Genomic DNA, 14,530 nt, shown 5'->3' with positions numbered 1-14,530 from the left:
GTACCCCCCCCCGCCATCGGCCCCTGCCCGCCCTACCTGTTCCTCCCGCCCGCCAGGGGGCGCCCTGCCAGAGGGGTGGCTGCACCGCTCTCCGGCGCGGGCGTCTGTGGCCTGGGCTGGGCGGAGCTGTTGCGCATGCGCGGGAGTGCCGGGGGGCGGTCCGAGCGTGAGGGAGGTGGCGGCGGCGGGACCTGAGTGCCGCCATGAGCGCTTTCGGGGCTGCGGCACCGCTCCCGGGCTCCTCGGCCGCGACGGGGGCTCGGCACGGCGACGGCCTGGAGAAGATCGACATGTCGCTGGGTGAGGAGCGGGGCTGGGCCCGCCGCTGCGGGGGACGAGATCGGGAGGGGAGGGGGGCTCGGACTGAACCAAATGCCGGGGCCGCGGGGGGGCGGAATGAACTGTTGGGCTGTGCCGGGCACCGGGGCGGGCGGAACCATCGGGTGCGGGCGGGGGGAGACGGGACCCTCCCACAGCGGGAGCGGCGGGGGGCGAGGGTGGCGGCGGGGACGGGGGGCGAGCCCCGGCTGTGTCTCCAGGGGCAGCGGAGCTCCATGGCCCGAGGGTCCCGGTCCCTGGCTGGGAAAGAGCCGGGGCCCCTTTCTGCCGCCTGAATGTCCGAGCAGGCTTCAGACCAGGGCTTTGAGTGCTTCTGGCCCGGTAAGGCCCTCGGTCCCCGGGCCCTTGGGCCCTTGGCTGGGTGGTCCTCGGCGAGCGTCCCAGGGCCTCGCCTGGCGCTCGTAGCTGTAGGGACGGGTGAGGTTTGGTTGTCTCTCAGCTGGCCTTGCCTTTTTATTCTTCTCAGGTTTGGAAGCCGGCAATGGCAAGTCTTCCGTGTAACCCCTTTGCAGTATAGTACCAGTCATATCCAGCGTGACGTCGCCTCTACCGTGTAGTTTCCTGTGACAATCTGCCCCATTCTCCCCTGCCGTCCCACAGCAGGGTGTGTGTGTGTTAGGAAGCCGCACAGGCTCATTACAGACCTGCAGGGCTGTGTCTCTCCGGCATGTACGAGAAACTGTCATCCACGATATAGGTATTTCAGTGAGGTATCTCAGAGTAGTTCTGTTCTACTGCTTTGTAGTGAGACCCCTTAACAGTTGAGGACAATATGGTTCATTACTGGAGTGCATCTTCCAGTTTAATTTAAAAAAAAAAAAACCAAAACCTGAAAAATTTGGTTTGTACACTCCAAGACTGCTCTGTGATGCTGCCAGAGTGTGATAGATTGGTGCTGTCAGGAGATGTTCTTCAAAGAGAAAAATCACAGTGTAAACTGGAATTATTAATGGCAGATTTGGCCTTTGTGGACCACAATAAAATAAGAGGATTTGCACAGTTTTTCCTTCTGTAGATAATCCAGTGGAGTTCTTTGCTTTGACAATGAAGATAACTTGTGAAATGACATTTAGAGTTTGTCTGAATGTAGAGCAGCGTTAGAGCATTCATAGAAAACTATATACCTGTGTTTATTTGTAGCACACAATCTGTTTGCAGGGTTACTGAGGTAAATAGTTATTGATTCTGAGTGGCTTGTTGTATTTTCATATGTTCTAATGCTAACCTGGCCAAGTCACTGCCACATTCCTGGCCATTGACTAAGAGCAGATTGCAGAGGTCTGTTGTAGTGCCATGAGGATGTTTGTTTAAGGTGGTGGTGTGAGCAAGTGTAAAGAGTGTCATCCATGGCTACTGTCCCCAAGTCAAAGCTCCTTGGTCTGGTATAAACAAAGAGCAGATGCACTCCCACATCTGTCCTGATAGCAAAGGAACTGACACAACCCTAATCGAGGAAATCTTAAGGTCAAGATATCAAAGTTGACTAAAGTCTCATGTAATAAAGATTAAATGTATTTTTGTTGTGTTGTGTGCAGCTCATCTGAAGCTGAGATTCCATTTTGATTCTGTTCCCAGATGATTCTGCTGTTCCAGCTGTAGGTGTGATTTCTGATCTCAGGCAAGATAGGAGAGTGCTTCAGTGTGTCTCCACTAACAAATGCACCAAGTCCCAGATGTCCTTCATTTCCACAAATGAAAAGAGAGTAACTGAAACTTAAGTCCTTCTGTTAAAAACTTGTAACCTTGTGTGCAGCAATATCTGACTTCCAAAAATGAGATTTAAGATGAAGAAGATAAACTGTGAAGCAAGAGCCCGTGTTCTCTGAACAAGGTGGTTTGTGCCACAGGTCCATAGGGGTGGAAGCAGCCTTGTATGGAATTACATGTTCTGCTCTAACAGCTTTGGAAGTTTTAGTTTTTGTTGACCATCACTTTATTTGGGGTGCTACATTCAAATAACGCTCCTGGCTGATTACTAATCCTTGCTCCAGGGATAACCCCTTTGGTAAAGAAGATTCTGTAGATATCTGACACCGAATGACCTGTATCAATATTCATTGTCCTGATGGATTTTATCTGAATATTCAATCATGTTTGCGGCAAACTAAGCTGATTTTTGTAGTTGCCTTTTTTGTGCTGTTTTTTCTGTTCCACCCCATCTGGGTCCATTTGAACTCAGATGTTATGGGGTTGCTCTGTTACAAACAAGACTAACCCCATTCCCGTCTCTCCTTGACTCAGAAAACGTCGTCCACGTGTCTGGGGAGGCTCCCTCTTGAAATGTGAGGGTTTTATCAGTTGTGCTCTCAGGACAGAGATGCAGCAAACACAATTTGATGGTTTCCTTTACGGTGTTTTGTGAACAAACTCACAATCAGATAAAAGCTGCCACACACAGTTTCTTTACTCTCTCTTTTGAGCTGGCTACCAGGTCAGTGAAGGAAATCAAACTGGTGTGGCACAATTTGCTCTTTACAGACGTGCTGTTCGCTTTTCATCAGCTTATTCCTTACACCTGCTCTAGAACTGATTAATAATTTGTCCAACATTGTTTCCCTGGACAGTAGAAACGATGATTGCTTTGGATTGCAGGTATCCAAGGAGAGAAGTCTTGTTTTTTTCCCATCATCTCAGTCTCTGTGAACATCTGATAGTAACTAGTGGCCCAAGTTCCCTCTGTGTGATCTTTCTTAGGTAATTTAAGATCAAAGAACTAAGGCTGGAATTGACATTTTGTCTGGAATCTGCAAAGTCTGATAGTGAGATGGGATTGCTTTTTTCCTAAAAGTATACAAAAGCTAATGGAGTCATTAATTTTAAAATTTAATGCTGGGCTGAATGCAATAATCTTACAAGCCCCTTGAATTTTCTGGGTGTGTGCAACTGCTTCCCTTTTTCTAGGATATTATAAAGTAAGTACTGTTAAGACTAACAGGGACTGGAAGTTTATAGCAGTAACATTTCTGGAACCTTAACTTGTATGTGCTGCCTTTGCAAGACTGACTGGTCTGCTTTCTGTGACTCCAGGATGCTCAGGGGGTTTTATTCAGTACATCAAATTTTACACAGTGTGTCAAATTTTTATTTTTTTTTTTAATTATTCTTGCAGATGATATAATTAAGTTGAACAAGAAAGAAGAGAGAAAGCAATATCCTCCCAAAATAAAAAGAGGGCTTCAGCAGAATCAGACTCGACAGTTCCGTCCTCCAGGCTCCAAGTGGGGAATCCAACAGCAGAAGGGTGTGTATGCCAAACACAATGTGGCTTTTTGGAGCTGAAATGTAACCTAATGAAATGCAAGGATTGACGTGGCTGATTCAGGTCTCTTTCAAATAGCGTTATACACACTTTTGATTATGACTCAATTTTTTTCCTAATCTGTTTATATCTGATTTTGTTTCTGCTTCAGTGTGAGAAAGTGATGGACGTGTTTGGCCATCAGGGAGCTTAGATGCCTGAGGGACTGTCTGACTCAAGGGATTGGCTTTCTTTCTGATTCTTCACATTAATTTTTATTTTGGAAATTGTGTTGATCCTTTGTCCCTTCTCAGAGATGGACAGAACGAGTGCTTATGCGCAAGCCTGTGTAGTAGGAAATGTGGAGGCCTTGCCAGAACTCAGAGCTTTGTGCAAAAAAGACAGCATATTTATATTTGCTGAGTAGAATTCTCTTTGTAGGCCTCCCCAAAATATCTGTTACTGCAGCCTGTAATGCTGGCTCTGGAATATATAAATGGATAGTGCAGAGTTTGAATTAGCTTTTCTTGGTAAGAGCTTGGGATGCAAAGAAAGTACTGTGTCAGCCTTCTTAAGCCAATGTTTTTACAGTGGAATACAAAAAGGAGAAAAAAATCTTTTAGGCAGGGAGTGAAGAGAGGAAAAATGCACAGTAACAGCTTTGCTGTCATTTCCCCTGAGCAACTGTCAGGTTTTTTTCAATAGACAAGAGATATATTTTAAAATGTTCTCAGGCTTTAGTCCAGCACCTGCTTGAAGCATAGACTGGTTTTACTTCCAACTAATTTTGAAAAGTATGTTTTTAGCACTGGATGATCAAGAAATGGAAAAATATTGGCTGATCAGGAAGCTTATCACCTCAGTACAAGCCACGTAGGTGCTTAGATTAAGGCGTGCAATTTCTTGTTTAGTAGCATTCATTTAAAACAAAGACACATCTGTCCGGTGTATGCACAAAGATCCCCATGTTTTCTTTGTCTTGCTTAGTGCTTGTAGCAGCAGCTCGTGGTTAATGTCTTAGACACAAGTGTCTTTGGGCATCAGTGGAATGTTGTGTTGTTCAGGGCTCAGGTTGTGTTACTGGTGCATCTCTAATAAGCTGGTGACTGCAGGAGAAACTTTTACGTCTCTCAGCCCAAGTGTGAGAATATTTGTGTGGGTGAAGAGTAAGTCAATTTAAGTTGTAGGTTATCAAAGACATAGGCTCTGTTAATGACTGCAGTTGTCAAGTGCAGTTGTTTTACCATCTAAAGGGCACAAAAGAAACAAGTATTGGAATTTAGAATTTTAGGAGAAACTTGAGCTGTAAACATGAAGCTAAATACGACTGCCTTGGCAGTAACTTTTCTCTGTTGGAACCTTCCCTGCATGCCTGCCCGTGTTGTAGGAGAGAGCAAACTTTTTTTTTTTTTTTTGAGTTGCCAGATTCATGACATATTGAAACACTGTGATTAGCTTTAACTGCTCCCTCCTATACAGTTCCACACACAAACGTGTTTTGCGTTGTTCTTAAGCAGAAGGTGTCATTAAATAGTTCTGGGCATTCTAGTTATTAGTAGCTAATAACCAGTAGATTTATTACTGCTCTGTTGCTATTGGAGTTACTCTGATAAATAGCAAATCCTCTGTTTGTGGACAGCTACAGAAACCACAGATGATCAATAGCATTTGATTCCTTGCCAAACTCTCTGGAAAGAAATGAGGACCTTGAGTGGGGACTCTTTCCAGCTTTTTTTTTCAGAGAGGCGAACATTGTTCATTTAAATAAAAGTTGTCCTTGGTGATACACAGAATGCAACTGCACAAAGCCCTGTGCAGCCTGAGCTAAGTTGGAGGTTGTTACTTATTTTGTTTCAGAGGTTGGTCCAGAAACCTTATGAGGTCTCTTTCAGCCTAAGCAATCCTGTTTCTCAGCTTTCCTCTTAGGAAAGGAGAGCATTTGCTAACCAGCCATGAAATGTGGGTACACAGCAGTTCTCCATGGGCAGATTGATCTGAGCTGGGTTCTGATCTATGAGTTGCTTCATGTGGTGGCTCCTGTCTCGTGAGGAAGCACAGATTTATTATGAATTCTGTTAAGTCAGATATGTTAAAACTAGATCTGTCCGTTGCTGGAGAGCTGACTCCTTAGTCTTTAATTTATTTTGCAGTCTGAGGTTCTAGAGGGGGTGGTGCTTTGGGACTAAACTGAAGCATGGTCTGTATTCATAGCATGAAGCTAAATGGTTCCAGACAGGGCTAATCCAGCCCTTGTAACTGGAGATACCACAGACCTCAGACTTACAAGCGTTTTATATTCAAAGGCTGCTTTCAATTCTCAGGTTGTCCGGACTGCCATGCAGACTTCTAATTGAAAACACTTTAAATGTGATGTAATTCATGCACTGTTTAATATGATTCTGTTGGCCAATTGCTATGTTCTTTCTCCGTAAATCATGTCTTGGGAACCTCTGATTTTAATAAATAATCTTTGAAGATGTTTTGGTTTTTGTTTTTGTTTTTGTTTTTTTTAATTAATTTGGTAACTTAAAGTTTCCTGGATGGGGAGGGAGCTGAGGGGTTTTTTTGTTTGGTTTGGTTTTATATTAGTCAGTACTTGATGAAGTTCCATTTCAGAGTATTTTAAGAATTTCTGAACTTTCTGTGCTTGGTGCAGGTTATGGTAAGAATCGTTTGGGGCGCAGAAAGAAGATAGCAGGGAAGAAACGTTCTTATGGAGTTATAACAGGCCTGGCAGCCAAGAAAGCAGTGGGTTCACACAAAGGAGTCAGTCCCCTGAACAGACAGCCACTGAGTGAGAAGGTAAGTAATGCAACCCTAGTGACTCATGTCAGAACAGGTAAAAAAATAAAACACAAGTGCATCAGAACATTGCTACTGAAATACAAAATGGAGACATATGGTACAAGCTTTTATCAAATTGGGGATGTGTTTTGAGTTCTTGTTTGTTTGGAGGGGGCTGGATAATGACTAGGTGTGAAAGTAGTTTTTAACACCTAATTGGGTTGCAAGTCATAAAAATTGAAGTACAGAAGTATATTCTGTGCAAGTATGGAGGGAGTTACTGTATTTTTACAAGAAAAATTTGTTTTGTTACAAACCAATGATTCAGCCAACCTGCAGGTGTTAAGCATGCTCTTACCATTACAAAAATGGAAGTTTCTGTAGAATACTAAACTCTATCAGTAGACTCCCTCTTCTGCACTCTTCCAGTGCATTGCTGCCTGCTCCATCTCATTCAGTATTGGAGAATGGGGATTGCTTTTGGATTTGTGAAGAAGACTAATTTTAATGACATGTGGAGCATGGATTTTGTCAGTTTAGGGAGATGGAGTAATGAAAAAGTAACTGCTAAGTTCTGCTGCCTTTTTTTTTCCTCTCATAATAATGTGGAAAATAGAGAATTCATGAAAGTGTAGAAGGTATTTTCAAATAATACTAGACTGTGAAAGGTAGGCAAAGTTAAAGGTGTTCTGTGTGCAGTTTGTAAATGGAAATTAAAAGAAAAATGTCTGGGTGTGTACAGTATACATTATGCTGTATATGTTTATTGTTTTTAAGAATGCACAGAGGAATTACCCAGTTTTGAAAAGGAAAACAAACCTGCAGAGACAATCTGAAATGCAGAGAAAACAAGCTCCTGCCCTCAGGAGGACTGCCCCGCTGAACAGGAGGTAAAATACCCAGCCTGATTTCTGAACTCTTCTTGGCAACTTTCCATAGGGAATCCTGTTTGGCAGGACCAGGTCCAAGAGAAGACAGTAGGTCCTGGCAGTAGCAATATGGTCAAGACTACCTTGTGTATGAAGTTCTACAAATCTGGAAGCCAAGCAGGGTACAAACATGGTTTCCATGCAAAGCCAGATGTTAATTCCATGCAGAGCACTGAAGAAGGACCTCTATTTGTGAGCACCTGGTATCCTGCCTTGAGTTAGATCACAGGCAGCCTGTATTTGAGCAACCTGGTCTGGGGGGAGATGTCCCTTGCTATGTCAGAGAGGTTGGAACTGGGAGATCTTTGAGGTCCCTTCCAAACCAAGCCATTCCGTGTTTCTATGATTCTGTATGGAAATGACCAATTTGAATTTCCATGGCTTTGAAGTGTCGGTCATGGTTTAGTGAACTTCCCAAACAAAATGCCTTCGTGGAAGCTGGTGACACCTACAGCTTCATGGAAGCCATTGCACATTACATTTGTGCTGGAATTAACACCTGTTATAATAAACTGTAACCGGCCTGGTCTCCAGGATGAAAGTTTTCACTGTGTGACTCTATTGTCAAAACTGTAAACAAACTTTCTTTACACATATCAGTTTGTTTTTTTTTTTTTCATCTAATCAGCAATGGTTAAAGTGCTGGAGAATAGTGAGCAAAGTGAAAAGCAGAATTAATGACCATACTGTCCTGTGACATAGGCAGCAATTTCTCTATTTAGGAGTAATGTGTTTTGTTTCTAGTAGATGAGGAGCTTATCCCAGCTGAAGTGTTCAGCCTCAAATAGCAGCACTGCAGATGCCCCTACGGATGGTTTGGGCACTTCTTGACTTTCCTAGTAGTCTCTCTAAGGGTTATCTGTGGAGCCTTTGATAACTGTATTTTTTAATGAATATTACAGGAATAACATGCCATCCGCTTTTGTCAGAATTGGAAACAAACTAAATCAGCAGAAAGACACTCGTCAAGCAACTTTCCTGTTTAGAAGAGGCCTGAAGGTAATAAAAATTACTGAAAGGAACAAGAAAATTGTGCCACAGGTTCTAAGCTAACCTGTAACACAGATATTAAGGAATCAACTTCCAGGATCAGACCCAAGTAGAAACTTCAGGTGGACTGGGAGATAGGCTCAGATTCTTCTAGGGAAGTGCTTGTCCTCCTCAGTTACTATAATCCACTGAGTCTTGCTTCTCATTCCAGTGTAGATGGGCTATTCCGAGGGGCATGGAACTTGTCAGTGATTGAGGGAGATTGCAAAGTATTCATTTTTTGCTTTTAAAACTAAATGTTAGAAAGCACTTAACAGCTTTCAGAAATTTTTCTCAGGTGAAGAATAGAGCAGAAATACATTTCAGAATCTGATTATGATTTGGTTTGTGTTTTTAGTTATTCTGGGGTTATTTATTTTAGTTATTTAAGTTCTTATTTTAGTTACTTAATGGTTTATTTTAGTTTTCTTGAGTAAGATCCAGAGAATACTGTACTGTGAATGAAAAGTGGCAGGTCTGGTTTTCATTTGTCCCCTCATTCTACATCTGCCAATGTGTGAGTGTAAGTAGCTGCTGTCTTCCTTGCACATGGGTTGCAAAATTACAGACAGGATCAGGAACTAGGCAGGTTTTCCTTGCTGGCCTTGTAGCATTTTGGTGTATCTTAGTAAAGTGTATGTTTGCTGGCATAGTCCTCCAAAATGTTGCAACCTGTCTATTGGTTAAGTTACTGTCATTGGTGGTTTTGTTTAAATCATTTTGTGCTCTTAATTTGTTTCCTTTCAATAGGAGAGTTATCTTTGAAGACCCTCTGATAGTACAACCCTGTTTGTGCAGAGTGTAAAAACAGCTCTAAACCTCTATTTTTGAACTTCTGTATTTCCTGCTGCTAAGATAGGAATTGAAAGAGTGTTCAAATCTGGTGTCTGTATTGGTGTGTTTTCAGGTGCAGGCCCAGGTGCAGTCAACAGATGATCTTGATAATCAGACAGTAAAGAGAAGTCGTCAGTAAGTATCTAATTTGGAAAACTTTGCTTTTGTTACTCATGTGGTTCTCGTTTTAGCTCAGATTTGCTGGCTGTGATAATTGAATGGCGTGGTTTTTTAGCCTCTAGGCACATCAAAGAGAGTGACAGTGATCCTCCCTCTATTCTTAGTTATTTCCTAAATTATCTTCTAATTGAACCAGGAGGAGTTTGTTTGCATAAGATGCTTGCAGGAATGAGGGGGAAGGTGGTAGCTTTGGAGGATCAGACTAATCTCTAGCACTCATGAATACTGCGTAGACTGGAAGAAAAATCCAAATGTCAGTGTTCTCCTTAGCTCTTGATGTAATTTTCATTTTATTTAATATGCATATAAGCCTATGAAGCAGTTTGGAAATGAAAAGGGCAAACTACAGGGTGGACACTCAACTCTCCCCCCACATATTTTTCCCATATCATTCTGTGCCTGCCGGGCTCTTCACAGTGTGTTTGTTGGGAACACAGCAGGCTGAGCAAGCAGCAGGTGCCACCAAGACTGCAGGCTGCCACCTCTTGGGTTTGCTGTGAGAATCATTTTGGCCCCATCTTTGGCAAAGAAACAGTGTTTTAGAAAAGTGAACGCTTGGGTCAGTGCTGTCGTTCTGTTGCACCTTGACAGCATGTGATCCAGCGCTCACCTGAACAGGTTTAGGTGATGTAAAACCTACAACAGTCAATTTGTAACTGCTTGTGGTCTTTGTACTGGCCAGCATTCTGAAAGCCTGTGCATTCTATACTGGCTGGTGTTTTGGACACACCTTTAAAGATACTCTGACTGAAATTTCTGCAACATTTTTGTAAGTGATTTCTTTTTTTTCAAACTAGATGGCGAACTTCTACCACAAGTGGAGGGATCCTGACTGTGTCTATTGACAACCCAGGAGCAATCATAACCCCAATGTGAGTTTTCAATTAAGTTTTGAAATGTTCTGAACATAGTGAAATTGCTTGTGAGCCGTTTAGCGAGTTCCTTGCAGGTATTTCAGGTGACCTCAAAGTCACAGCTGCTTGTGAAGGCTTTGAAATCTGGCCCCTTTCTGAGTGTTTCTGAGCTAGATTTAAATAAAATCACCCCTGGATTTCACGTCATCTCCGCGTTACGAGCCTGATGTGCATAGAGTGCAAGAGTGATCGACTGGTAGATTTTCATCTTGTCTGCCCCTTCCAAATCAGATGGTGTTGCAGTTGTTTTCCTTCCTATCTGAATGGAAATCACTGAGCACCTAGTTGATGAGTGATGGTAATAGTTTCCTCCCTGGTTCATAAAAATACTGCTGGAATTATGCTTAGAGAGAACATTGCTCTATTTGTCTTTAAGAAGTTGGTGGTACTGCTGTTTATAGGTGGTATATTTTCTAAAATGTCTTGAGTAGCTTTTCTCATTAGTAGCATTTTATCAGTAAGGAAGACTGTACCAATTCTTATTTTTTGTATTTTTGGAAATAATTAATTGCAAATTATGTGTTTGTCAGTAGAATTGAGAGATAAAAAATAAGAAGGCTTCCTGTGGGGCCGCTTGCTGTCTGGTAACAATAAGAAATGGTCCCTTTTATAGTTCTGCCTGACTTTTACCTTCTTGAATTTGTGCCTTCCATCTATGCAGCCAGCCTGATCAAATGGCTTGATGAAAAATTCATACCTCTATCAGCACTATGGCTGTATTGCATAAAACACATATTCATCATCTCCTTTGTAACATTCTTCTTTCACAGTTCCCAGAAGTTACGATTAACTCGTACTCCCGTGCCACCATTTCTGATGAAGAGGGACCAATCTGAAGAGAAGAAGATTCCAAAAGGGGTTCCATTGCAGTTTGATATTAATAGTGTTGGAAAACAGGTAAATGTGGTTTCTTTTCATAACCGTGGAAGTAGTGTCAAGACCGATAAAAGCCAGTGAGGCACTTTCCTCCTTCACTCACTAGTGACAGAAAGAGGGAACTAGTGACTACTTCTTGTTTCCACTTCCAGTTCTTCCACTAACTTGCTTTGTAACTTCAAGCAAGTACTAAACTCGCTGTTCCTGTTCTTCTAGTTCATGTCTTGCACGCCCACGTGATTTAAGTGGGATTGAAAATGTTGAATATTCCTAAAAGCCTTCTGGTGTTCTTGCTGTGCTTACATCAGCAACTGTAACTCAGGGATGAGCTGCTTAAAGCTGCGTAACCTGCATTGACCCCTGGCAGCCGAATTTTTAAGGCAACTTTTGTTACGCATCTAGGATGAGCAATTTTTCCCCAAGTTTCATGAAGGCAGGCAGTTTAGGGCAGGAATCCTAGTGCTGTTGTTGAAGGAATTCTTACAGGTGACAGAGTTAAGTGCTGTTCTTGTAATGAGCTCCTTGGTGCCAGCTGTAGAAAACTGCATGGGGTCAAGGCATTGGTCTGGACCTGTTCCATCCATAAATAGTATGTCAAAAATAGTCTACAGCAGTACTCTAAAATTAATTAAACTTTTGGATTAGACTCCAGTCCACTGCCTCAGCTGGGTGAACTGGAAAGCAGCCTGCATTAACACAGTGAAAAGGACACATTTGTTGAAGTTGCCGAGAATCCATATGGGGAAACGTGTATTGAAATTTCCCTTTTTCAGGCTGGCTGTCCTCAGCTTAACCTATCGTATTTTTAGTAGGCTTTGAGTGATGACATTGTGTACCATGTGTTCTTAATGAATTCTGAGAAATGCAAGCTCTTGATGTGTAGTCCAGTCTGATTTTTGAATAGCGTAGGGAATGATGAAATCAAACCTTTTTAAAAAATCTTAGTGAGGCAATTAAGGAGTCAAGTGGTGATACAGATTGAAGAAGAGGGTATTCTTGTCTCTATTACATTGATTAAAATAACCCAGCATCTTGGAAGTTTATGGTTAAATGGCTTTGTTTTTCAGACAGGGATGACGTTGAATGAGCGATTTGGGATCCTGAAGGAGCAGAGAACTGCGCTGTCTCAGAACAAAGGAAGCCGCTTTGTAACAGTGGGCTAAGCTGGCGCATGGACTTGGGCACTGATCCCACTGACCTGAGAACCTGAGATACAAGTGGGCAGAAGAACGGAGCATACGTCACTGAAATTCTCCAGACATCTCGCTAAGATGGTGGCAGAGCTATCTCTCTTTATTACTTTTACTTTGGATGGTAAAAGACATGATGCCCTGAGGGAGAAAAAGTTGGAGTGGCACCATCACCTGGTTGGAAAAACATTCTGTTGCCCAGCTGACGACAAACACTGGATTTGGTTCATATCGCAATTGAAACACAAACAAGAATTTTAGAAGTTGTGTTTGTTTTTTTTTTTTTTCATTTAGGAGTGCTCAGTATCTGTTCTTTGGCCCCTCTGTTATGGTAATAAGATTGTGTAAGTGTTTTATTACAAACCCCATCTTAGGGTTTTTTAGGGACTGCCTATGAGCTGTCCCTTGGACTGCAGTTTGGCACAGAGCCTCAGTCCAAGGGTACTTTGGTAACGATGTAGCGGCATTTTTCATGGGAGCATTGGTTCTGTACTTCTTTGTGCTTTTAAAATTCCATTTTTTTCCTTCCTTGAAAACGAAATGTTTTGCATCCTCATTTTCACAAATAAAGCTGTTAGCTGAGACCCAAAACATGAAACTGGGATGGAGACTATTCTACCCTTACCCTTAAAAAAGTGGTCCAGATCGTATATCATATTGGAGGAGTACTGCAGAGGCAGTGTGAGAGTCATTTAGATAACAAATAGCTCAAGTTCTTCTTCTGTTAATGGAGTTTGTCTGTCTCCTTTTTTTCCTAAACTTAAACTTTCTGTTTCTTTTTTAAAGGTTTTTCACAAATGCAATAACTTACCATTTTTAAATAATTTCGCAGGAATAAATACAGCAGTTCACAAGGAAGTCAGCAGTATGGTAGAATTCCTTACCCTCCCAGACACAGGATTGTCATCCTGCATACCTTGCCCCAGAGGGTTTTTTCTGGCTCTTAGAAATAGCTGGAGGCAAGCAATCTAATGGCACTTGTTCGTGTATACCAAAGAGAGGTAAGATGTGAAGCTGATCCGAAGTGGTCAGACATCTGCAAATTGGCTGAAATTGGGGAACATTGCTGGAGGAAAAGCCCTTGGTTTGCCAGTGTGTGTAAGGCATTAAGCAGGAGCATGTAGTCACTTCCTTTAAGCTTAGCTCTGTGCATCAGAATCTGAAGGAAGTAACAACCAGAGCCTCCTCAGTCTGAATTTATATAATCCCTAAAACAGAGGCACTTCAGAATTGCTTAACTGATGAGCTTAGCGCTGACCTATAGCAATGAGGTTTAGGTAGAGTCAGGTAAAGGAGTGGTTGTCCTGCTGCATCCAGGAACATTTACGGTGTTTAAAGCGAGTTTTAACTCCTTTTCACGTTCTTGAAGAATTTACCTTTCACTTTTGGCAGAGTGTGTTTCCTTTTTATCTCAAATTCCAAGTTAACTAGCATATACTGGCAACTTCAACCTTGAAGAGCATTTGACAGCAGAAGGGCTTTTTTTATGTATAGCAGTTTTGAAGTCAGAGTGCACTCTGATGCTATATAGTACTTAAACCCTTATTTTTAATGTTGAAAAATATACCTTAGCGGAAGCAAACTAAACGTAATGGTGTTAAGGTTTCTTTCTCAATTACTAGTAGGAAATTTTTTTTTTTTAAAAAACTGTCCCACTGTTAGAATTTGAGTAGATAAAGTGTTGTCAGTCATCCTGTTCCAGTGTATGCGTGTTCCATGTGCCAGGATGCAACAAAAAAATTCTTTTGCATCAACATAGATGCAAAACATTGATGCAATGCATCAAAAAATGCTAGTTTGTATTTAATGAGAAGATGCTTTACACTGTACTTTTTGGTATTTTTGGAGAAGTTATTACATTTGATCTATTCTGAAGCTGTTAATTTTTTTTTTTTTTTTAAATAAAAGGTTACAGGTTTCATACTGTCTTGTTCCTGTTGTAACCACCTGGGCAATACTCTGGTTATGTGAATTTTCTAGTGGCATTCAGGGGGTTCTTACTGATGAATTTCTTATTAAATGTTCTGAAGAACACAGCAAAAAGCAGCCTGATTTAAAGGGGGCTCGTGCTCTTTGCCCAGCTGAACACCCTGACAGCTGAGCGCTTCGTGGAGTGGCACCGTGTAGGCTCACGTGCATTTAAATGTGTCAGCTACTCATGCATGTTTCGTGTCTAATGTAGTGGTTTTATGTGATCAGAGTGCCAGGTGTGTCAGC

At 42.1% G+C, this 14,530-nt stretch overlaps 2 protein-coding genes across 4 annotated transcripts in view; one reads left to right on the top strand and one right to left on the bottom strand.

Moving 5' to 3' along the window:
- Positions 1–244, bottom strand: part of RUBCN (rubicon autophagy regulator) — a 30,826-nt gene extending 30,582 nt beyond the window's left edge. For 2 of the 3 annotated variants that reach the window (XM_027883998.1, XM_027884001.1), the window contains exon 1: positions 37–244. In XM_027883998.1, coding sequence (XP_027739799.1) covers positions 37–137 — 101 coding nt within the window. In that variant the 5' untranslated portion in view covers positions 138–244. The remainder of the gene's footprint in view (positions 1–36) is intronic. The other variant, XM_027883999.1, reaches the window with a different exon arrangement.
- On the top strand, positions 183–14,234 carry FYTTD1 (forty-two-three domain containing 1). Its single transcript, XM_027884011.1, has 9 exons — positions 183–300; positions 3,449–3,580; positions 6,234–6,379; positions 7,139–7,251; positions 8,193–8,289; positions 9,227–9,288; positions 10,131–10,205; positions 11,018–11,144; positions 12,191–14,234. The coding sequence occupies exons 1-9, from the start codon at positions 204–206 to the stop codon at positions 12,284–12,286; spliced, it is 945 nt and encodes a 314-aa protein (XP_027739812.1). The 5' UTR covers positions 183–203; the 3' UTR covers positions 12,287–14,234.
- Positions 14,235–14,530: the final 296 nt, after the last annotated feature.

The sequence above is a fragment of the Empidonax traillii genome, unplaced genomic scaffold, assembly GCF_003031625.1.
Source record: "Empidonax traillii isolate 1590-97213 ecotype Southwest subspecies unplaced genomic scaffold, ASM303162v1 scaffold138:size3245559, whole genome shotgun sequence".
In the NCBI taxonomy this organism is placed as follows: Eukaryota; Metazoa; Chordata; class Aves; order Passeriformes; family Tyrannidae; genus Empidonax; species Empidonax traillii.
The sequence above is the reverse complement of the archived record's forward strand: the minus strand, read 5'-3'. Positions and strand labels throughout refer to the sequence as shown.

Excerpts from the sequence above, each read along its gene's own strand:
- FYTTD1 (XM_027884011.1), top strand. The coding sequence starts at position 204 with ATGAGCGCTTTCGGGGCTGCGGCACCGCTCCCGGGCTCCTCGGCCGCG. Across the intron at positions 3,581-6,233 it reads GGGAATCCAACAGCAGAAGG|GTTATGGTAAGAATCGTTTG; the intron begins GTGTGTATGCCA and ends TGCTTGGTGCAG. Across the intron at positions 11,145-12,190 it reads TTAATAGTGTTGGAAAACAG|ACAGGGATGACGTTGAATGA; the intron begins GTAAATGTGGTT and ends TTTGTTTTTCAG.